Source organism: Bactrocera dorsalis, chromosome 6 (genome assembly GCF_023373825.1).
Source record: "Bactrocera dorsalis isolate Fly_Bdor chromosome 6, ASM2337382v1, whole genome shotgun sequence".
Lineage (NCBI taxonomy): Eukaryota > Metazoa > Arthropoda > Insecta > Diptera > Tephritidae > Bactrocera > Bactrocera dorsalis.
The window spans coordinates 32771635-32797186 of record NC_064308.1 but is presented as its reverse complement, the minus strand read 5'-3'; the positions used below and the strand labels follow the sequence as shown (position 1 = coordinate 32797186).

At 38.3% G+C, this 25552-nt stretch overlaps 1 protein-coding gene across 6 annotated transcripts in view; it reads left to right on the top strand.

Annotated features, from left to right (window-relative positions):
• The window catches only part of LOC105224258 (homeobox protein onecut), an 87008-nt gene that overhangs the window by 53594 nt on the left and 7862 nt on the right, over nucleotides 1-25552 (top strand). For all 6 annotated transcript variants that reach the window (XM_049460250.1, XM_049460254.1, XM_049460253.1 and 3 more), the window contains 2 exons: nucleotides 22179-25342; nucleotides 25407-25534. In XM_049460250.1, the coding sequence (XP_049316207.1) occupies nucleotides 22288-25342; nucleotides 25407-25534 (3183 nt within the window). In that variant the 5' untranslated portion in view covers nucleotides 22179-22287. The remainder of the gene's footprint in view (nucleotides 1-22178; nucleotides 25343-25406; nucleotides 25535-25552) is intronic.

The following is a 25552-nucleotide window of genomic DNA, read 5'->3' as shown; positions in this document are numbered from 1 at the left end:
CGTATAAACATTCGTGATGAATCCATCTTTCGTGAATTGATAAACGGCATGTGGAATTAATATCAAACCACCGGAAGTATCAACCGGTATTGACCCATTTCCAATTCTTAGCGTAGACGATGTCAAATGTCTTCGGCAATGTAGTTTTTGGCCGTATCCTATAATTGACGCGGATTTGAAGGCTGATCATCGCGAAAAGTGTGTGAACTTCAGTGGCATTCGAAGTAGCTATCGCTTCGTCCATTGCTTGATTCCAGTGATTATCATGTTCTAGCAATTGTAATTGCTGGCACAATTCTCTAAAAGATGCACACACCATACCATTCACAGTACGCAATGACTGAAATGAATTTTAACTGCGTACATTAATCAATAGCAACTGAATGTAGAAACAATCGTCGTTTTTCTGGTGTATTGTGTAAATTCGTCCTAATGAATTAGTTGAGAAAACACCTGGATGTCCATCTACTGGTTGGCCTTGCTTTCTGCGTAAATATTTCTTCGACGATGCATTCTATGTATAATATCAAGACATTTCGGTATAGAGGAAGTTCTCGCAAACGGCTCACTGACGAAAGTTGAGAATAAACTCGTAAATGTTAATATAGTTGCTGACGGTTTTTCCACTGTCTGTATTGTATTCTCTGGGTTGAAATAGACACTTTGGCAATTCTCCAAATTAACTGCGAGACGCACAACAGTCGGAAAACGTTCATGAATTGCAAAAGTAAATATCATACAAAGCGCTTTATTGCAGTTCACGTGTCTACCGTATCGTTCAAGACCAATAACCGACATGTTGCTTCCTATGGTGACGTAATTATAAACGTATTTTATCGATTACACCAAACTGAAATACGCAAAATCGACAGGACTTTTGAATGTGAATTAGACAACAGTGGCGAATATGGTACCATTCATGTGTTGTCAACTTCGATACACACGCCTCTAAATTGAATGCAAAATGTTCTGCCATTGTCGTCTGGTGAGCTTTGCCGATAGAGTGGATATCCATCATTTCTAGTTTGTGTTTTTGAAAGAAAAGTATGTGATACTATTTCGTACATTTATTGACAGACATACAAACCGAAGTGGGATTCTGGTGTCCGCAAGGTCCATGAACCATATTGGTTTTCATCACTTGGTATAATACTGGATCTTTCTTTGCATCAGGAATTTTCGCAGAAATGAGTAGATGAGTAGATTAATTTGATCTGGTGTAACCACCATCCACCGTCCAAAGAAGAATGTGTACGTGCGACAAACCTCTCTTTTGCCACTCAACTGAGTACATCTTGCATTTAACAACACCACATATACCATACGTTGCTTCAAGATAAAGTCCATCGAAGCTGTAGCTTGAAAAGTCTTGCTGTGACATCGTGACGATCGCTTGTTGATTGACCGCGATCCATAATACCGCACGTATATCATCGCATCCTGGGAGTACTCGGTCATGGGCCTTGGGCTGCTAATGTATGTTGATACCAAAAAGAACGCCGACCGATATTAGCGCGACCTCTTCGTGGCATCGTAACAAATTTCAATCTGTAATTAATCACTTTGTTTGCAGCACACATAACATTTTCACAGAATAATTTTCAAAAAATTTTGAAGCAAACGACAAATTTGAACGATTCAAATAATTTAAAAACAAAACAAAAAAAATTAAAAAAGAAAATTTGTATGGAAAAAATTAACTTTTTGGAATTATCCAATTTTCCGACTTTTCCTCACGAAAAGCATGCAGGTTTTTTTATTTTTAAACCTTCCCCGATCCACACAGAACATTCTCTGAAAATTTCATCAAGATTGGTTCAGTCGTCAGGGCTGTTTTTAGGGGGTTTCCGGCAATTATTCGAAATTTTCTTGCCGTAAAAACCATCCTTGAGCCTCAACGAACATTTTAAAGAAAGAATTGGCAAAATTGGTCCAGGTCCCCATCTTAAGTGCCAAACGTCCTCGGTTCGTTAGGTGTGCCGATACCAATCAATGTTTTAGACTTAGAATATTTAGAATGCAAATTAGGTCTTCAGAGTTATGCTATGTAAATATGTACATGTTTACATGTTTTACGAAAAATAATGTGATGTTTCAAATCATTAAGAAGTGGTTTTTTAAGATAAAAAGTATAGAAATTGCGCTTAACGGAGTTTGCTTTTGTGAATTTTCTTTCCAATAATCAAAACCGTGGTGCCAGGATCGTTTTCGATTCCTTTTTCCACGAAGACCTTATCGAATTTATTCCCAAGCCATTTATTTCGCCTCAAAAAAACATTTTCTCCAGGATTATAAGTTTTCAATGTTTTATCTTTATTATTCCTATGCAAAGTTTTCCCCTGAGTTTTAAGTGGCCGTTTTCTTATCTCAATTAGATTTTCTTCCGAGAAATTGTGAAAGATATCGGTTGGCCTCGCTTTGGTTGCCGAGTGTATGCTATAATTATATTTATAAGCCGCTAAAAGTACCAATTCAATTGCATCACCCAGTTTCTGTTGCTCTCTTATGCATCGTGATATTTCCAATAATGTGGAATGAAACCTTTCCACCTGACCATTACTTTCACTATGAAGGGTGGGTACAAAAAATTGATCTATTTCGAAATTATCCCTAAGTAACGATTTTGTGGTATTCGATTGAAACGCCTTCTCGTTATCAGAAACGATGGTATTTGTGTTACTAAATACAAACGAAATTTCTAACAAAGCATTCTTAACATCTACTGTTGTCCTTGAAGCAATTGGCTTTACGATAGCTCGTTTATGCTCTGTTGCTATCACTTCCAACTGATCATTTTTATTAGGTAAATCTATGACCATGATTTCGGTAGGGAGAAATTTAGTACCAGGAAAGGCCGATACTAATGTATTTTGTATTTCTGCTAGGGTTGGAAGATCGCAATGGATTGCATTTGTGGTGTTTGTATTTATGACGCCTTTTAAACATTGTAAGAGATCTTCAATAGTGGTAAATGTTATTGTGTAGCGAATATATTTTTGGAATAGTATTTTGGTGCATTTACTAAATGAGGTAGACTTTGAGAGCACAAGCTGAGTTTTAAATTGATTGACTGGACAGTTAACCGTTTTAATTGTGTTGGTAGAAGATTCCTCGCTGTGCATGGTTTCGTTAGAGGCGTTATCATTCAAAGTGTAGGCAAACTGTCGTGAAAGTGCGTCAGCTACCTTATGTCTTTTCCGGGTTTGAAATGAGAAGTAGGAGAAAATTCCTCTACAAATGATCTCCACCTCTTCATCTTGGAATTGGGATTCTTTTCAGACATAGCAAATATTAGGGGTTGGTGGTTAGTAAAAATAAGGACGTTCTTAATTCAGTACAAGTAGTGACGAAGTTTCTTCAATGCCCACACAATTGCTAAGAGCTCCCGTTCGTTGGTGGCATAATTTTGTTCACTAGCAGAAAGTGTTCGTGATATCATCGTTATAGGTCGCCCATTTTGCGATAAAACTGCGCCTAAGGCAGTAGAGGAAGCATCCGTGGTAAGCTCAAAGGGTTTTTGGTAGTCAGGATATTGGAGAAGCACGTCTTCGGAGGCTAATATTTTTTTTAATTTTTCGAATGCGCATAGGGCGTCTGGGTCAAAATCTATTCTAACGTTTTTGGAACTTTTGGCACCCACTTGTCCATTTTCACCGCGAAGATAAACTGTCAATGGTTTTATAATGGCAGCATAATTTTTCACAAAACGGCGGTGTACCCAGATAAACCAAGAAATGAACGTAGTGCTCGAAGAGTTCTTGGTTGTTCATAGTTTATGATGTCGTAAATCTTATCCGTGCAAGTTTTAATGCCTCTCTCAGATACAAGGAATCCCAAAAATTCCACTTCAGTTTTAAAGAATCTCGATTTTTCGACAGACACTCTCATTCCCGCTTTTTCGCGTTTCTGAAGGATACAATCGATGTGATGTAAATGTGACTCTTCGTCTGGGGAATATATAATTATGTCATCGACATAAACATGGCAGTATTTTCCTATTTCCTGGCGTAAAATATCATCAATGGCCCCCTAATAATACTTGGTGCGTTTTTCAGACCAAAAGGCAACCTACAAAATTCGTATTTTCCATTATTTATATTGAACGCCGTTTTCTGTCTGTCTTCCTCACTTAATAAAATTTGATGAAACCCTGACTTAAGGTCTAATGTTGTAAAAAATTTGGATCTACTTAAGTTGGCCAAGATTACGGTTGTATCCGGTATGGGGTATCGATCTGCAATTGTTTTCTCGTTCAATTTCCTGAAGTCTATCACCATCCTTAATTTTGGTTTACTATCTTCATCAAAACCTTTTTTGCTAACTACGTGAACTGGAGAATTATATGGCGAACAAGATTCCCTAATTATACCATCTCTGAGTTTTTATTTCGTTAATGATGAAGGGAGCCACAGAAATCGGGTATGGATAACTTTTACTATATATCGGGTCATTAATATCTGTTCGAATTTTGGCTTTTACAGTGGTATTATATGGCAACGCCCTATTAGGATCGGCGAAAGCGTCACTGTTCTTTTCTATAATTTTACGAAATCTCGTTTTAACTAACGAAGGTACATACTCTTCTTCTATTGCAATTGAATTAACCTGATTACATTATAACTATTGTAATTTAACTTTACCGTTTCGGTAAAATAAATACCCCTTACCAGTATCAATTTTCGCATCAATGCTTTTTAGGAAATCATACCCTATGATACCATCGAACGTTTTTAGATTCGAAAGCAAGAAAAACGTAGAGGTATTATCTAAAATGCTAATTAGGCATTTTCGGTTAATTATATTTTGTCCGTTTATTGACGACAATTTAAAAGGTTTATCCAAGGGTTTAATACCTTGAATAAAAGGGAGGTCCTTGATGTAATTTTTTGACGTGCCTGTATCTATCAAAATTCTCAGCTCCTGGCCGTTTTTGTCTTTTTTTGTAATAAACGGCAGGAGCGATATCAGTTTAAATGATTAATTTCCTCACCGATATTTTCATCACTAATATTTTGATCATTATTAGAAATATAGTTATTTCCATACTCGTTTCAATAATCAGTTTCGTAATAAAAGCTATCAGTGCAGTCTTTATATTTTTCGTCGTCCAAAAAAACACTTGTTTCTTCTGGCATAAAACTAACTTTTTAAATTTTTTGAAATGGTGAGCGACCCTAATGTAATTGGTCATGGGAACGTTTGAACGCTACTGGCAAATCGGAATTTAAGAGCTGTGGTTTACCAATATATTGTATTTGGGCATTTGATGTTGTGATGAGTTATGTTGTGGTATTTTGAGGGTTAGTCCTCTGCTTATAGAAACTTGTGCCATTGTCGACTTCCATGGAATGGCCTGGCGGTATTGTAATTGATGCGTGGGAACAATGAGTTATTATGATCCATGACTTGGCGCTGAGGCATTAAAGCTGGCCTATTTGGTCGAATCGTGTTACCTACCTCAAAGGTTTCCGCGAACTGCATTCGCCTATGGTTGGTTTGTAGCTCCTGAGCAATGGCAAGGTAGGTTTTTAGGTCTAGCGGAAAAGAGAATATCACACATTGGGCGATGTAAAAACGCGTAGAGCATTTTCCCTGGCTCGTTCATTCAAAGCTGCAGTCATATCATTCCTACCAGTGTGGCTCAAAATATGTTTATTTATTATAAGAGAAAGTTGATTTTCCACTTTGTTGTAGAAGTCATCAATACATGAATTTCCCTGTCTGAGGATACTAAGTTCGTTTTCTAGAACACACAATGGTCTCTTATCTGAATACTCCTGATCCAACCTGGCTAAAATAAATAGCTTTAATATTTAGAACAGTATTGAACGAGGAAAGAATAAAGTTGGCCGAACTAACAATTCTATTTCTTAATATACCCATGGCTACATAGTACTTCTCGGATCTGTATAATAATTCATGGCGAATACTGCTGCACTTCGCCAAGCTGGATAAGATATAGAATCACCCTTGAATTCGGGTAGCGATTTTATTAAGTCGAGGATTACATTATGTTCTGCAGCTAAAGGGTTAATTGAAACTGGTTGGTATGACTCAACACTTGGAGGTTGGAGGCGACCAATTGCTTGAGCTAAACTACCTAACTGTTCAACTAACTCCTGTTTAATACGCTCATTACTTTCATTGACAATTTCTATCACTTGGTCTTTGTTTAAAAACATTTTTTCGAGAAAAGGTCTTTTTGCAGTCCAAAATTTGAAAAAAAAAAATCTACTACGTGAAAGGCTTCTTAGAAATCACCGCGAACAGATCAATTATAGCGTTTTAAATATGCATTCAAAATAACATGTGAATTATTGTCTTCGAAGTGGAAAAAACAGATTCTTAAGTATATTCAACAAAGTATATTTCGAATCTATTTGCTTTGACAGCAACAATTCACAAAGGCGACACTTCAGAATAAAAAAATGTTTGAAAATTTACTTCATTGAACAAAAGTAAGTAAGTTATTCAGAATTTTGATTGGCAGTTAGTAGTTTAATAACAGGTTAAATAAAAAAAAAAAACTTTTATAAACTTTTTTGTTAATTAGTAAAATTCACTTGTCAGAATGTTGCTACTATAAAATATTAGATAAGAAATATTTTTATAGTAGAATTTACTGAAAACCACTTGAAAATAGTTTGAAGGAGCACTTACAGTTTTTTAATATGTAAATATAAATGTAGTACAGTCAGCTCCTTAGAATTTCAAGCTTCCTCGTCTTATTTTATTGGTGCGGTTTTCTATGTTGATACACGTCAACCAGATCCAGATCCCCCTCCGCGGGGTTGTGCCCTGGGCTTGGGACCCGCCACAGTACCAATGCACAGGAACAACAAGCCTCTGATGAGTGACCCCCTTTTGATGATGACCATGGCAAACGAAATAAGGACTAAGAATTGAGGGCATGCACCTGGAATGTCCGGCCGGACCTTTAATTGGGAAGGTGCCGCTGCCCAGCTGGTTGATGTGCTCGTAAAAATAAAGGCTGACATCACCGCCGTCCAAAAAATGCTATTTACTACAGTGGCCATATAAAGGAGCGCAAGTTTAGTGTGAGATTCGTGGTGGAAGAAAGACTCCGTCGCCGAGTACTATCATTCACTCCGGTGAATGAACGTCTAGCCACAATCCGCATCAAAGCGAGGTTCTTCAAGATATCGCCGATTTTCGCTCACCCCCCGACGGAAGAGAAGGACGATGTGACCAAAGATGCCTTCTATGAGCGCTTGGAGCGCTCTTATGAGAGCTGACCCCGCCACGATGTCAAAATCGTGCTTGGCGACTTTAACGCCAGGGTGGACAAAGAAGGTATCTTTGGCTCTACGGTCGGAAAATTCAGCTTCTACGACGAAACATCCCCAAAGGGTTGAGGCCGATCGACTTCGCCGGGGCTCGAAATATGGTTATCCGTGGTACTAGATTCGAGCACAAGAAAATACATCAAGCTACCTAGCTGTCTTCGAATCGAAAAGCCACCAACAAGATCGATCATGTTGTAATAGACGGAAGACATGTCTCCAGTGTTCTAAACGTGCGTACGCTCCGAGGTCCGAAAAATGCGCGGCTTACAGAAGGTTTCAGGACCGGAGCATACTCTTGTTGATCTAGTCACCGATGCCCACAGCATACTTAAATTATGGAGGGAACACTTCTTCAACCTGCTGAATGGCAGTGATAGCACAACACCGGGAGAAGGCGAACCCGATTCCCCAATCGATGACGATGGAGCAGACGTTCCATTGCCCGATCATGAAGAAGTTCGAATAGCAACCGCCTAAAGAACAACAAAGCGACGGAAACCGATGGATTGCCGGCCGAACTATTCAAATACGGCGGCGAAGAACTGATAAGGAGCATGCATCAGCTTCTTTGCAAAATATGGTCGGACGAAAGCATGACCAACGATTGGAATTTAAGTGTGCTATGCCCAATCCATAAAAAAGGAAACCCCACAATCTGCGCCAACTACCGTGCGATTAGCCTCCTCAACATCGCATATAAGGTTCTATCGAGCTTATTGTATGAAAGATTAAAGCCGTCAACAAACTGATTGGACCTTATCAGTGTGGCTTTAGACCTGGCAAATCAACAACCGACCAGATATTCAAATCTGGGAAAAGACCCGTGAAATTAGAATCGACACACACCACCTCTTCGTCGATTTCAAAGCTGATTTGAAAAGGAAAAAGAGCTGATTATATACCGCGATGTCTGAATTTGGTATCCCCATAAAACTAATACGGCTGTGTAAACTGACGTTGAGCAAACCCCAAAGCTCCGTCAGGATCGGGAAGGACCTCTCCGAGCCGATCGATACCAAACCAGGTTTCAGACAAGACGACTCCGTATCGTCCGACTTTTTCAATCTGCTGCTGAGAAAATTATTCGAGCTGCAGAACTTTATCGAGCAGGTACAATCTTTTATAAAAGCGTACAGCTGCTGGCGTATGCCGATGATATTGATATCATTGGCGTCAACACCCGCGGCCGTAGTTCTGCTTTCACCAGACTGGACAAGGAAGCAAAGCAAATGGGTCTGGCAGTAAACGATGGCAAGACGAAATATCTCCTGTCATCAAACAAACAGTCGTCGCACTCGCGACTTGGCTCTCACGTCAATGTTGACAGTCATAACTTTGAAGTTGTAGATTATTTCAGTAATAACACCACCAACAATGTCAGCCTGTAATTGAGAAGTAAAGTCCTCTCTCGACGAACAAAAGCCAAACTCTATAAGTCGCTCATAATTCCCGTCCTTACGTTACGAAGTTTCGAGAGAAAAGTTCGGCGAAAGATTAATGGTCCTTTGCGCATTGGGCACGGCGAATATCGCATTCGATGGAACGATGAGCTGTACGAGAGATACGACGACATTGACATAGTTCAACGAATTAAAAGACAGCGGCTACACTGGCTAGGTCATGTTGTCTGGGTGGTCGAAAACACTCCAGCTCTGAAAGTATTCAACGCAGTACCCGCCGGGGGAAGCAGAGGAAGAGGAAGACCTCCACTCTGTTGGAAGGGCCAAGTGGAGAAGGGCTTGGCTTCGCTTGGAATATCCAATTGGCGCCATGTAGCGAAGGGAAGAAACGACTGGCGCGCTGTTGTTATAATCGCGTAAGCGTTGTCTACGCCAGTAAAGAAGAAGATTGCAATCATTAAACTTTGAATTTCAAGAGTTGGAAATGCGCAATCGCACAGCCCAAGTCAAAAATCATTAGATACTTATATAAATGCCTGAAATTTAATCAAAAATAAACTGAATGAAAGCTAATGTAGTGGTACCTTTCATTTGAGGTTGTGCTTGTGAAACACTCTGTCTTTAAGAGCTATACGAGTGTAATGCATGAAAAATTAAGCGATTTTCGTGAATTTTTTAAAATAACGTACGCAATCGGATGTTTCGAAGTTCCTTGCACATCATAAACTATATTTACAGCTAAATTTTAATTCTTTTTTTTAATATTGAAAAATAACGTGTTACGTGCTGTCTTCGGAGGTGCAAAAAAAAAGTTCCCCAACTGCTGACACGATTCCGGCCAAATGCGTAGCTGAAACAGAAAAATTCAAAAAGGTTGTTAAATTTGAAAGTATTTTCTATACAATGACCTACAATTTGTGGAAAACATCAAAAATTAACAAAATGGTGTACTTTTGAACAAAAAATCATTTTCTTATGTAAAAAGTGGTGATTTTTTTATGCCAAATTGACAATTTTCAACCAATCAAAAAGATTGTGGGTCATTGTATTGTAAATGTATTCAACAATACTCAGTTTTAATTTAGTTTAATTCGATCGGTCAATTTCTCGTTGAGTTATTATGACAGCAATTTTGAAAAATGTTTCGAAACAAACTCGTTTAAAGTTTCACTTATGTTTGTACCTACGAGCGGTCGCTCTTTAGAACGCTCTCATCCCAAAAATATTCAAGATACGACCTTGCCGATTTCACAGAATATTTTTAGACGTATAAAATAATTGAATTTTTGAAAGTGTCAGACTAGTATAGCCACTTAATAAGAACGGTTCTTCCTAAATCTGCGTTAAAGATTTCTTCAGTATACGTTGCCTTGGTCAACTTCTTGCTAGACTTCACTAAAACCTTTTCTTCTACTTCGAAGACTCTATTTTGGTGATAGCCGTTGCTACTCCCTATTTCCTTTGCAGGAATATCCTTGCTTTTTAGCAAGAACCGAATTGTGTTTGAGCTAAATGACGACTCGTTGTCGCAAGTATATGGTTTTACTTAGGTGAAAATATTTACCAATAACTTGTCGAATGTTTACTTATATGTATTCTGTGATCAAATTGAAAGGTGAATTTTTAATTTATACTTAGCGGGTTTTTCGAATCGATAAATTTTTTTTTCTGCAAGTTGGTTTCACTGTTATTGATATCTATGCTAAATTTCGCGTAAAAATATTCATTAGTATTTGAGATACGCGTCGTAGAGCCTTACAATCTAAAAGTGAATTTTTCGATTTTTACTATGTCTGAATTTATTGAACAAAAAAGTGCGATAATGCACCATCTCATATTGCATTGGTTATTCGTGATCATTTTGCCACATTTTAAATTAATATCGTGCCGCAACCACCGCATTCGCCTGATTTACCTTCGTGTAACATCTGGATATTCAGCAAATTCACATGACTACTCCGAGGACACCGTGTTGACTCAATTGAGAATAAAAAGCTGAATTGAAGAAGACTCTGATGGCCAAGTGCTATGATGACTGGAAAATTCGTTGGCATAAGTGTATTGCAGCGGGGGTGATTACTTAGAAGAAAATGAAATGTACAAAATTCACTTTTCAATTTGCTCATAGTAGTTTGATAAATGATAACGCGTGATGCTACTGGATGAATCAGCGAACACTTGGAAAACTTCTTTCCTGCTGGTAGGAAATGTTGAAATAATTTCTACATAGACTAATTCTCCTATACGCGAGGGTATAGGTGTAAAACCCAATTATTGCTTCTTTAGGTGCTTATTATATTTCGCCTTTACAAATATTTGTGTCATAATTTCATGATAGGGAAGGTCAAGCCCAAGTCATCTTGAATACGTGCCAAAACCGGTTATGTGTGGCATTTATTACACCTTCTTTTATAATATTAACGTTGGTAGTGTCTTTCAGTCATTAAAAATGATTTGATGTCGAAACTTTATGGGTCAAACCACGTCAAGTGGTACATAAAAATTTCGCAAAATCACCGATTTTGAAAATAAGCAGTTCATTAAGAAAGGGATACGACGCATACCCCGTGAAGCCTCTGAATTACTTCAGGAATCAGATAATATTTGAAGAGTCATTCACACCCTCAAAACGCACATTCGTTTTAGTTAGTATAAGGGTCAAACCACGTCAAGTGGTTCATGAAAATTTCGTAAAATCACCGATTTTGAAAATTAGCAGTTCATTAGGAAGGAAGGATAAGACGCATACTCCGTGATATAAATTTTTCGTCAAAATTCTATTTCTTTGTTAAAGGTATTGAAGATTGAAATTTAGTGCACTATAAAATTGTAAAATTATTTTCTCATAAACTACTAGAGATATGGTAAATCGATGACATTTTGTGAAGTCAAAGAAAAATGTTCGTACTACATTATAGATATTTTTTCACGATCCATTTGTTTAAATAATAATATTTTACATATTTACATTCTTAAATGTACTATCATTCGTTTATTGGGCCCATACGGGGTTGTTATATAGAGACCTGGAAGGTCGATTAATTCCATTTTTTAGTAAATCCCTCAATTCTTATTTCACGAAATCTGGTTCATTGTAGTCCGTGCGAATGGTGGCGACAACATTGGCATTGACATTGGATCAGCAACCACTTCCAAGTGTTTTGTTATCATTTGTAGAAAGTCCGCGCGAGCATTATCGCTATATCGACATTTTCAATTTTAGTAAAATTAGCTCATGTATCACGTTGATCTGTTTAAAAAGTCATTGTGGTTTTATTTATGAGAAGCGGGAGATTTTTCTCAACCTCCTCCTAAAATTTAATGATTGACAATGAACCCTGTCTGAGCGTCCCGAGCTCTTGTTCAAGTGGATGTAATGTTCGTTTGTCCGAGTACATGAAATCCATTCAGAAAAATTAAGGTCCGTGATGATAGATGCTAAAACTGCATCAGCCGGTCACATAATTAATGATGATAAGATTAGCTTGGTAGTATTTTGAAACAAGATTAGCTTGGCAGTGTTTGAACATTTGGGCTTTAAAATGCCATTGCTGCCTGCCGCCAGTAAATAAATATATTGTTCATGTCATACATCGAACTCTGGAAGCGATTCAACTGTATCCAGACCTTCACGACATTCGATCGCGTATATAATTGTTGTTGGTTCGTAGGTCTTGATTTCAGGGTCTGTCACAGTTGTGGCCTGAAATTGGTTTGTATGCTGCTATAGCCTAGCTTTGAAGTCTTTTCTATTCACCTGCAATTCGGCACTAATGGTTGCATTGATGATAGCTTCCCGCGTTCCATTCGTTTCTTTGGCCCCGAGGTTGCTTATAACTACAATTACAGTTATGACAATCATTACTAAAGAGTGAACGTAAGTACAAGGGACGTTCCAAAGTAAACCGGACTTTTTGAATCCCCCTAGTAGCGCCATCTATATGTCGACTGATACTTTAGAATCTGTTATCTTTATCGATTGTCCAATGAGAATTTCATGATATTTCATAAATTGGAAGTGAAGTTATTGCGTTTTAAGTGTGTACTCGTATGTTTGTGTTGCCAGTTATCTATCATTGAGTGTGGTCAACATCCAAGTGTGCTCCGCAATTGCGACAATTTGCTAATAATCCAATCTGTGGTAATTCGTGGGTGTATGCGCCGTGGGAGGGATTGATGTTGTCATCACGTTTCACATCGATTGCCTTGGATTAATGGTAGCAATTGGTAAAAATTATTCAAATCAAACAAACACTCAAATATTTAATTTTCGCGGCGGAAAAAGTGCACATCAGCTGTTTCTTTTACACGTTATTTCTGCGTATATTGAATCAGCTGTTCTGTTCTAACAATTTCCAATTGCAATCAGCGCTGCCATACTGGTCAAATAAAAAAAATCTTATTCAAACTAAAGAAATTGAGTGGATACTCAAAAAGAAGCGCTCTTCAAAAAAACGCAAGGCTGATACTTATCCAACAATTATTAGCCCTTCGAAAAAAAAAAAAAATAAAGAGCAGGCGGCCAACAATGATACTAACACCTACCGCCCACCTCCTATTATAATAAACGACGCAAAGGATTTTAATAAATTACATTCTAATATTACAGATCTAATAAATAAGAACTTTTTAATAAAGCTTTTAAGCAACGGCGCCTACAAACTTAATGTCTTCGATGCAAATAATTATCGCACAATAACAAAATACTTATCTAAGGAAAATATACCTTGGTTTAACTACGAAAGTAAACATAATAGGCCAATAAAGGTAATGATGAAAAATTTACACCACTCGTGCGATACACAATCCATTTTAAATGATCTAAATTTTTTTGGTAATTTTTTGGTTCTAATGCCATAAATGCAATTAAAAAGCTCAAGTGGAAGGCTAAAGAACTGCTAGATATTTTTTTAGTAGTATTTGATGCTACCGAAGACACCACCAAATTCACCACAAACCATTCTTAGTACTGTTGTCAAAGTTGAGCCTATTAAAGCATTTAAATTAATTCCACTGTGCAAAAACTGTCAAGCTTTTGGACATACAAAAAACTTCTGCGGTAAGCCATCGAGGTGTGTGAAATGTGGAGGCAAACAATCTACTATTGAATGCAAAAAATATGAAAAAGATCCTGCTAAATGTTGTAACTGCGGCGATTCCCATCCTGCAAGCTGCCATGGTTGTGTCGTCGCAAAAGAACTTATAGATTAAAATTATGGTAATTCAGTTGAGGAGAGTGCCAATGCTCCGACGAACAAACCTGTTGTGAACACAGGAGAAGTAAAATTCCTTCCTTCCGTTTCTAAAGTTTCATTTGCGCAAATGGCTAAACAAGGCCATACAAATACAATTCATAAAAGTAGTCCGTTATCCCAAATTTTGGATAAACTAAATGAGCAAGAAAAACTATTGAAGTCCTTTAATCAGCGGCTCAACGCTATTGACCTACAAGTTATTGATGAACAGTAACCCTTTAAGAATAATGGTATGGAACGCTAATGGTCTTTCCAAAAGTAAAAATGAATTAGAAGTTATTATACACGACAGAAATATTAAAATATATAACACTTTCAGTTAAATTGCACAATCACCCATTGTATCTTATTGCTCTGTATAGTCCACCTAGACATAACATAAAAATAGAAACGTATATGAATTTATTAAAAAAATATGACGGAAGGAACATCATTGGTGGCGACTTTAACGCAAAACACACTTATTGGGGATCTCGTTTAACTACAACCAAAGGTCGAGAACTTCTCAAAGCTACACAAGCAGTTGGACGCAATTTTGTTTCTACAGGAAGACCCGCTTATTAGTCTACAGATAAACAGAAATTGCCAGACCTTCTTGACTTCTTTATAATCAATAAACTACCGAAACTCAATTTATGTATTAAAGATTACTCAGACCTAAGCTCTAACCATTCCCCAGTAATACTAACTCTTAGAAAGTACAGTAGAACTCCAATTATCCGAATTAATGGGGACCGGGACCCATTCGGATAATCAAATATTCGGATAATCGGATTTTTTTTTTAAACTTGCCATTGGAGAGAATAAAAGCTACGTTTTGATATTGCACTATATTTTTATTGAATTAAATGAAAGAAACATGAAATTTTCACATGTTTTAAATATAAATAAAATGTACTTATGTACAAGTTTAGAAATAAAAATCATAGTTTTTTAAACATCTCCGTCAATGTAAGCTGTTTTGCGGTCTTCAACCGTTTTCAGGCAGCCAGGTCACGCATTCGCTTGACGGTGAGCAGTTGCAAGTGGTCACACTCGGGCTGACGCTCCACCCACTTCAAAGCAGTCTCGAGGCCGGCAAATGCTTCACTAGCTGATGGTCCAGCGTCTACTTCAACATCAGCAGAAAGTTCTTCTTCCACTTCCACTTCAACATCTTCTCTCACACTTACAACAATTTCATCGTCAATGAGAATTTGAAAACCAGAGTCAGACGTGTCACAAGAAACCCACTCTCCTACATTGTGATTCGGATAATCGGCGATTCGGATAGTCGGAGTTCGGATAATTGGAGTTCTACTGTATCCATAAAAAGCGCAAGCTTCGACGGAGATGGCAGCAAACTAGGTCCTCTGCTCTCAAAACTGAGCTTAATAAATGTACAGCGAAACTAAGAACACAAACTAAACAGTTTAAAAATTTTTTCTTAAAACTTATCTGGCTGAACTCACAGCTGATAAATCCACCGACTATTCACTCTGGAAAGCTGCAAGAAATATTAATAAACAAATAAAACATGTAGCACCATTAAAACTAAACGAAATTGCATGGGCCAAAACGAATGAACAGAAAGCTGCCGTATTTGCAAATCATTTGAGAAACACATTTACGCCTAACGATGGGTATGAGATAAACTGTGAAAATAGTTGGATGGAATCACACATTAGGATTTCTCCTGTTACTATTAAAGAGATTAAAAATCGTATCGGGAACGCAAGACTCAAAACAGCACCTGGGTACGATTTAATAACTGGAGAAATATTACGCAATTTACCAAAGAATTGTATAAAAATAATTGTAAGCATTATAAACAGTGTGAATATTTGGTTGCCCAATTTAGCATTTAAATTTTGTGATAAATCACTTACACTAGCAGATTTAATTTTATCCAACTACTGCTTTAATTAAAATAAAAAAACACTTTATACACTTAGGTTTTTTAACTACTTTATTTATAAAATAAATTTATATTTTATAAAGATCTTATAGCAATAATGTTTTGCCGGAACTGGCGATCGTGTAAAGGGGGTGGATGCTTAACTCATTTAAACACCCTGTCCCCCCTAGGCGAATCTTTTGCCTAGTTTTCCACGAATATGTTGTTGTCGGTATTTTGGAAATTCTGACAGCCAAAGTATTTGATGACAGAGTTGTAATATACTCACATTTATTCAGGTGTGCAAAGAACGGATTTAGATTTAAAAGAAGCAACTTAATTTTGCGTGTTTATTTGATTTTGCTTTTTTGGGGAGTCATTATTACGGTTTACAAGTGTATGCGTTGTTTTGCTTTTATTCATTTCATTGGCGGTTATTTAAAATTTCTTATTTCATCGGTATGGAATACCGGTTGTTTATTATTTGCCTTTTCTATGTTATCGGCGTATAAAGGATAGTAACTATACGCCTGGCGCAGATGTGGTCAGAATGTGGTACTCCTTAGCCCTGGAGTTAGGACTATGAAATTAAAGGGATCTTGCGAAAGAGTAGCCGGTAATTGCGAACGACTTCATTTAGAATTGTAATTTTTTAAGTGGGATGTTCAAGATGTACAACAGATTCCCATCCACTAACTTTATGTGGAGCGCTTATGTAGGTGAGATAAGAGCTACCTTTACTTTTGGTAAGTCAGTATGCGATACTGTGCATTGGGCATATGGTGTACCCTTAACCTTAATTTTGAGTATAAATAAAATTGTTTTTTATTATTGGAAAATTATTATTAGTTTATGATAAGTGTCAATTTTTCGACTTTCCGAACCATTTTATTATATGTAATATTTGAGTGCCTGTGCATTAATTTGGTTTTTAGTAGCCCGCCACCGCTCAAGGATTTATTCAGGATTGTGTATTTTCCATTATTGGCAAAAGCCATCCTGCGGGGTCGAAAAGTAACATATATTTGAGTTTTTAATATTGTTGGACCGAAATCTTACTTTGTTTTTTCTACCAATATGTGAGGTATTGGAAAATTGTGGCTCTAGTGGTAGTCGTACGACGTACTGGCCATTATTTGGTCGAGTAGTTGTGGCTTTGGAGAAGTCTTCACAATACTGACCTTCTAAAGTTTTGTTTATTATAGGGAGAAGTTTCCTTGACTTTTGAAATTTCCTTAATTGAGAATTAAGGCATTTGTTATTATAGTCAACTTGAGTTGGTATGGTGGTAACTAGTTTTGAAACTGGTCCGCTTTGTGTTTCGATGTGCCCCGCTTGAGCTTTTTGCGCCAGTTAACTCAAATAGCTCATCCACAGACGGAGAACTCACGCGTGGCTTGAGTGAACAAAATTCTTATCCCACTGCGTTGGTCGCTCGATATTATTAATAGTACAACAGAAGATATTGAGAAAATAAGGAAATTCGTTATCTCACGTCAGCCACTGCATTGGTCGCCTGATGCTATTAACCTTCAACTGGTGACATGATTTTTGTGTAACTTAACTGGTCTATAGCATCGAAACTATATACGATAGCTTACTGCAGTCTTTCAATCCATTAAATGAATATATAAAATGATAAAATAAAACTACTCAATTGGCTCTAAATGTGATTTTTAATTATTAACTTTCTAATACAATCTATGTAAAAACTAAAATCAGGGGGTGAAATGATGTTTCACTGACTCCGCTCGGCCTGTGAGACCGCTTGTCACCAGTTAAAGGTTAATAGTGAAACAATGCAAAGCCACGTAGCTAATAGTAAACATAGGCTCTAGATATACTTTTCTTTAGATTTAAGTTTTAGTTATAAATTGTAGCTCATAAGGTGCAGCAGTAGTCCACCAAATTGCTATAAAATAAATAATTGAAATAATAAGAATTGTTTAACTTATTTAACTTGCCTTTGAGCAACATGGTGTCTCTTGGCAATTTTTCGAATTTTGGGTTTCAGGGTTTGCTTTTGCAATTAAACCTGTGGTTCTTTTTGTATAAGAGCTTCTTTGAGGTGAGATGAGATATCTGCTGTAATGAAGCATTGTATGATGTCTTTTATGACAATATAAGCAGTTAAATTTGCTTTTGCAATTTTTAAGATTATGTGTATGAGACAAGCAGTTTGTACAGAGTCTTTTTGATCTGACAAAAATGTTCCTTTCGTTAATGTTTAATTTTTTTAACTTCTCGCAAGTTTTAAGTTTATGCCCTCTTGTGCATAGTTCGCATGACGTATGTTGTCTCTGTTCGGATGTGAATGCTTGTATTTTGTTAAAAATTCTATTTGATTTGTTTTTGCTTCTAGCTTGGGGTCTATTTAAGCTTCTATTCTGGTCGTGTTTAATGTTCTTATTTTTGATTATATTTTCTTCTACCTTTCTGCAATTTCATATTGGGTTGTGAGAAAATCTTTCATTTGTTGCCACGTTGGGCACTTTTTTCGTGATGAGAGCGATTGTTCCCATAGAAGTAACGACTTTTCTGGTAATGCGGCGATGCAAATGTTTACCAGAATTGGGTCCCAGCTGTCTGTGGGAATATTTTGTGTCGACAGAATCGACAAACAATTAGAAACAGTGGATTGTAGTTTTACAAATTCTTCACTTGTTTCTTTCTTGATTTTAGGCAAGTTTAATAGTGTCGTTACTTGCTTAACAACTAATATTCCCTCATTTGCATATCTTTGTCTTAAAGCTTCCCAAGCTAAATTGAAATTATCGTCATTTAATGTGAACTGCTTGACAATTACGCCTGCTTGACCTTTAGTTTTGTATCGGAGGTGATTAGGGTGTGTCATTTCAACTGAAAAACAGGCTCAAAACTTTCGAAAATGTGTAAAAAAAAGTCACTCAAAAGATGAGTTCCTAATATTAATATTAAGAGGTGCCTCTTTCAAATTTTCTGTTTTCCATATAAATTACATGGAAAAAAAATCATTTTTTTTTGTGGTGGTTATTGTGCGGAGGTTTTATATGTGCCCCGATAGCTGCCAGTAGGGATGGTAAACTCGATCCCGATTCTACTCGAAAATCGAGTTTTCTTGTAAAATAATCGATTTTTAAAAATCGATTTTCAGTAGTCGAAGTGGATTAAGAACCGGTTCTTGACATTTTTCGAATGTAAATTTTTCGAAATCGAGTTTACCTTCCCTACTGGCCGCCGTCGCGTGCACATATAAAACCTCCGCACAATAACCACCACAAAAAAAAAAAATGATTTTTTTTCTATGTAATTTGTATGGAAAACAGAAAATTTGAAATAGGCACCTCTTAATATTAATATTAGGAACTCATCTTTTGAGTGACTTTTTTTTACACATTTTCGAAAGTTTTTAGCCTGTTTTTCAGGTGAAAAAAAAGGTTGCCTCAGAATGGCACACCCTAATATATATATATATATTATATATACAATAGTTTTCCGACAGTTTGGCCGGTCAGACGGAATTCGGAGTGCACTACATCTCGATAATCGAAGAAAACTGTCAACTTAACTTTTAATTTTATCCTGCTTTCCAGTGGTTCTTCAGAATCGGTACACCTTTTTCAGGATTACCGCCTGTTTCCGGGTCGTAAACGTAGACTCAAGACATATTGTCAGTAGTAATATGTGGCACGAGATTCTGGTAGTCGAAGAACATTGTTTCACAGACATTAACATTATCGACCTCAACACCCGCGCCGTTAGTTCTGCTTTCTCCCGACTGGACAAGGAAGCGAAGCACATGGGTCTGGCAGTAAACGATGGCAAGACGAAATATCTCCTGTCATCAAACAAATAGTCGTCGCACTCGCGACTTGGCTCTCACGTCACCGTTGATAGTCCTAACTTTGAAGTCGTACATAATTTCGTCTATCTTGGAACCAGCGTAAACACCACCAACAATGTCAGTCTGGAAATCTAACGTAGGATAACTCTTGCCAACAGGTGCTACTTCGGACTGAGTAGGCAATTGAAAAGTAAAGTCCTCTCTCGACGAACAAAACCAAACTCTATAAGTCACTCATTATTACCGTCCTGCTACGTGGTGCAGAGACCCGGACGATGACAACAACTGATGAGTCGACGTTGCGAGTTTTCGAGAGAAAGGTTCTGCGAAAGTTTTATGGTCCTTTGCGCGTTGGCCACGGCGAATATCGCATTCGATGGAACGATGAGCTGTACGAGATATATGATAACATTGACATAAGTCAGCGATTTAAAAGACAGCGGCTACGCTGGCTAGGTCATGTCGTTCGAACGGACGAAAACACTCCTGCTCTGAAAGTATTTGACGCAGTACCCGCTGGGGAAAGCAGAAGCCACTCCGTTGGAAGGACCTTATTTCGCTTGGAATATCCAATTGGCGCTACGTAGCGAAAAGAAGAAACGACTGGCGCGCTGTTGCTAACTCTGCTATAATCGCGTAAGCGGTGTCTACGCCAGTAAAGAAAAAGAATCTTTTAAAATTGTTTTCAGTGATTCTTCCGACATTGCAACGACGTCTGTAAGATCTCTGATTGTTATTCGTCGATTTTCAAGTAACAGTTTCTTTATTTTCTTGACGTGTTGATTATCAGTTGATGTTGATGGTCGTCCTGTACGTGGTTCGTCGTCAACGCGTTCTCGATCCTTCCTGAAAAATTTGTACCAATCAAACCCACACAATTATCACTGGACCAAACATGTTACAGCTTACTCAAGTGTAGTACAGAAATCCGCCTCAGACGTTTGGAAAATACAAAGGCTGTCGTTAATTAGCAAAAAAAAAAAGAGATCCATAAAGCCCTTCAGCATAGTGGCCTCTCTTACACAACTAAGCTTCTCGAAATACTGATGAAACCAAGGGTAGAAGAAGCAATCACGAGGGCAGGCAGCTTATTACCCAAACTGTAGGGTTTATTGCCGGATAAATCAACATGACAGGGACAATTGAGAATGCAACAATCACAGACGCGTTTTTTACTTGTCACCATTGACGAACAGAACGCCTTCAACCACGTTCGATGGGAAAACTTGGCCGAAGCATTAGAAGAAAACTTCAAAATACTTACATACCTTTGCTTAAAAGTGGAGACCACGAAGCTTAAAGGTCTCGTTAGATGCTACGTTAAGCCTTGATTTGCCTGCTTTACACAATGCCGCGAGAGGTCTTAAATTTTCCACTAAAAAACCGAACTGATATTGCTAACAAAGAAGGATATTCCGACTATAATAGTTATGAATACAAAAACAGGACAAAAACAAATTTTGTGTAAGATTAGACTCCGGACTTACCTACTTGGCATAAATCCAACACCCTATCCAAAATAATTTTCCAACTTAGCAAGTTGAGGGCCAATGTACGAGGACCGAGACAGGAAAAACGGAAGCTTCTAATGTCGACATCACTGAATGCACTCTTGCAGAGCTTCAGCTCCAGCTCTCACTACCCACAAAGCATAGTTATGAACAGCCTTATTGAGGAATAAGCTGATGCAAGAGTAGTACTGACTGCATGATATTCTCGGTAGTAGTGTATCTGAAATAAGCGGTAGCACGGCCATCGAATTACTAGCATTTGAACGAAAGAAAATGTAGTTGAGAAACAACAATCTAGTGTTACCACCGCAAAGAAGAAAATAAAGAACGATACCTTGGAACAATGGCGATCGCTGGAAGGAGGGACAGTAGACGGGCGGCCAGGCTAATCAGAAACTTAAAAGAATGGTCCAAAAGGATAAATGGTGACATGAAATGTTATGTTACTGAGATGTCATCCGGGTAAAATCAAGTCAAAGAAATATTTGTATAAAATGAGAAAAGTCGAAAAACCGTCCTGTCTTTTTATAGGCTGGTAGGAACGAGGATGAACATATAGAATATGACTGTCATGACATCATGACTATCATGCTTCAGTTTATCTTTAAACGCGTTTTTACAAATGATGCGACCACTAACAAAAAACAAATTTTGAGTAAAGTAAACTTTTGGAAACGTCCCATATTGTCATTTTTTGATTTTTCTTTGACCTTAGAAACTGTACAATTCCCTAAGATCGAAAAAAAACCAAAAAATAATATCTTTGTGTGGATTTTTTTTAGCCAGAATCCCCGCAGCAGTGTAGTAGATTGCTTGTAACACGAAAATTTTAAGATTTTGCCGCCTAAAAATGTACTAAATATTCTTAGAATATAGTATGTGTTAATAAAGATTTAAAATTTTTAAACAATGTATACAGTGCTTTGTATTATATACTTAAAAAAATCACCTATTTTAGGCTGTTACACTAGGTGTACCCCTTAATTTAATTGAATTTTTCTTTCAGATATGCCTAGAACTATGCAATGTTTTATCGGATGTTGATAGCAGCTGATATCATACGGTTTGTGTGTCCAATGAATACGTTACTGAAACGCTGCTTATGAGATTCATAAATGAAAAACTTACGTAATTCGATTATCAAGATAAGCATGGCGTCGATAAGCGATATTATCGATCAGCAGTCACTCACCAGTCAGCTAGTCGACGAGAGCGGTTTGATAACCGCCACTGCATCTTCAGCGTCTGCACGGCGTGTGTCCGATGTTGGCGTGAGCGTGGATCACGCATCATTGTCGCAAAATTCAGCGCTAGTAGATGGGCATCGCACGCCGTCATCTTCACCGACTTCAGCTCTCTCTGCCCACAATGTCATCATAGACGATCATAATGTGGTTGCACATACAGTAGTAACAACCAGTGATGGAACCATCACAGACGTAGAAGGTGCTGGCCCAGTCGTAATGGTACGCACAATTATTGATGGCCTTAGTCATAGCCCGGTGCATTCGACATTTCAAACGTCAACAACAGTTTCCGCTCAAAGTCAACATGAACAACAGTTGAATAGGCAGCATGTAGACAATCAACATCGTCATTTATATCAGCATCATCAGCTTGTGACATCACCTCATCAACAGCTGTTACAAATTGCAAATGAACATCAAAATCTCCAAGACCTTGGAGAGCATCACACTCAGCAAAAACAAAAAGATCGTTTACATGATGGCAGCCCTGTGAACTTTGTAGGCTCCGATGTTACTCTTAATGAATTGTCAGTTTGTTCTTCGCCAAACTCTGGCACTGCAACAAACATTATTGAAATCAAACAGGAGGACCAAGTGGTTGTAATAGAGGAGCATGACGAAGGCAGTAAAAAGATTGGTAAGCAAAGAGATGAAAATCATTGTAGCGACCGTAGAACCTTAGATGTACCTCATATTGATGTTGACGTCGGTGTAAGTGGAATCGATGAACTTTCAACGGACGCAGTGGAGGTGACATTAAATCAACATCACCATCAACATGTTCAATTACACCAACAGCAATTGCTGCACCATCACTACGTGAGCGCTGGAGGTAATAGAAATGGCAGCAATTCGATGTCGCAGAATTCCCATGATAGTTTACATGAACGTCAGCAGTCACATCATGGTCATCAGGATGGCGTATCAAATAACAACTATAGAAATACGCTTTCTGCACCACAGACAAGTGATCATCAAGCATCGCATCACGAAACTTTGACAGTAATTGTGCAACAACATGAAGATTCCCGCGACTCCGCTTCTCATATGCTTAGTCCAGAGCTAGGCGCTGTTGATGAAAACTCTCTTCAACCGACTTCTTATCAAACTTTGACATCGGTGAATGAGCGCATTTCTCCGCCCAGCTTTAGCCCAACATCTTCATATGCGACATTGACACCGTTGCAACCATTACCACCTATATCAACAATGTCCGAAAAGTTTGCTTACGGTGGCCATATAAATGGCGGCGGTGTAAGCGTCGGTGGTAATTGTGTTGGAGGTGGTGCTGGTAGTAATAGCAATTCCTCATCGAGTGGCGTTGGGCCATTTGCAGTAATGCCGAATCAGGGCAGTCTGGGTGGTCTTAGTTTAAGCAGCCTTAGTGGAGTACAATCGCCATATTCTTCTTATGATAAGCTACCATCAATAGGTATGTCAATGTCACCTTCACACAATTACAGTACCTCACCATCGCATACTTTATCGGGCATGGTGGTAGCGTGTGAATTACATACTGCATCCCCAAGCCCATGTGGTGCCCTCTCTCCACAATCTGCATATAGCCATTCTACTGAATTGCACTCTCCTACGCTGTCGTCTACCTGTAAAACAACTACCGATGGTATTATCACTAACAATGTCTCTGGTAACACCAATCTTACTACTGGGACAACATCTCTTCATATTAACCAGTCTGATTCACGAAAGCATGTTATATGTCTTTCCCAACCCGTAACTATTGGTAATGGAACGGTGGTTGAGGAAAATGTTGTTGTAACGGGTTACGAATCACCATACAGTATACATCAGCGGGATCTCTTGGTGACTTCAACACCATCGTCCTCCTCCACATCCGGTGAACGAAATTCCCATTTGCATTTACAGCACAGCCCTATTTTGAGTCCACATTCTGTATCAGCTGGTTCAGTATCGTTAAATTCTCCAGGAAGCTGTAGTATGATCAATCAACCTATCGTAACATTGCCGCCCATAAATGGAGCAATGGCAACTTTATCCGCTGCTTCGCTAGGCAGTAGAGATATCCCTGACATTTCACGGCTGGAACAAGATGCTGTTGCTGTATCGCTTACACCATCGCCTCCGCCAAACGATATGATGGGAACAGCTACAACTCTTCTAACCATCCAACAACCCATGAGTCATACGCATTCACAACAGCAACATTTAGTCACTGTAACATCACAACAGCACCACATTGGCAAACAGTCACATCCTGTAACCAGCGACTGCAACTTAAATGTTAGCAGCAGTAGCTTGCGTCTCCCCAGTGTAATGGGTGGACAAAATTTGCTTAGCAACAACAATACTTTATGCAATATGGGACAGCCGCAGCGCCAACTTTCTCAACAGCATTCTCAAAGTGATCAACAGCACTTACAACTTAATATTCAACATGTAACAACTATTAATAATGGTAGTAACAGTTCGAGTGGATCTAGTGGTTGCAATACAATAGGTGGCGGTGGCAGTACCTGTAGTAGCAGTGGGGGGGCAAGTGGCGGTGCTGGTATTGGAAGTGGAGGAAGTGGTGCTCTCACCAGCAGTGCCGATATGGAGGAAATCAATACTAAAGATCTGGCCCAGCGCATATCTGCAGAATTGAAACGATATAGTATTCCGCAGGCAATATTTGCACAGCGCGTGCTTTGTCGTTCACAAGGTACACTCTCTGATCTCCTGCGTAACCCCAAGCCTTGGTCAAAACTCAAGTCCGGCCGCGAGACTTTCCGACGTATGTTCAAATGGTTACAAGAACCAGAGTTTCAACGAATGTCAGCGCTACGGATGGCAGCAGCACAGATACCCCAACGTAGCAGCACCAGCAGTAATAGCGGCCAAGTGAGCAATTCAACTAGTATTGGTACTAACAACGTTATCGTTTCAAATATATCCAATTGTGGTAAATACAAATGAGCCATCCGTATTTCTTAATTTGTTTATTAACTTTGCCTTTAACATTATAGGTAATGTAAGCGGAAACGGGATGTGCCGTCGTAAAGAAGAGCCTCATATAGAGCATATGCCCCAACCAAAGAAGCCGCGACTGGTATTCACTGATCTGCAGAGGCGAACACTTCAAGCAATATTTAAAGTGAGTTCAAACTTTTAA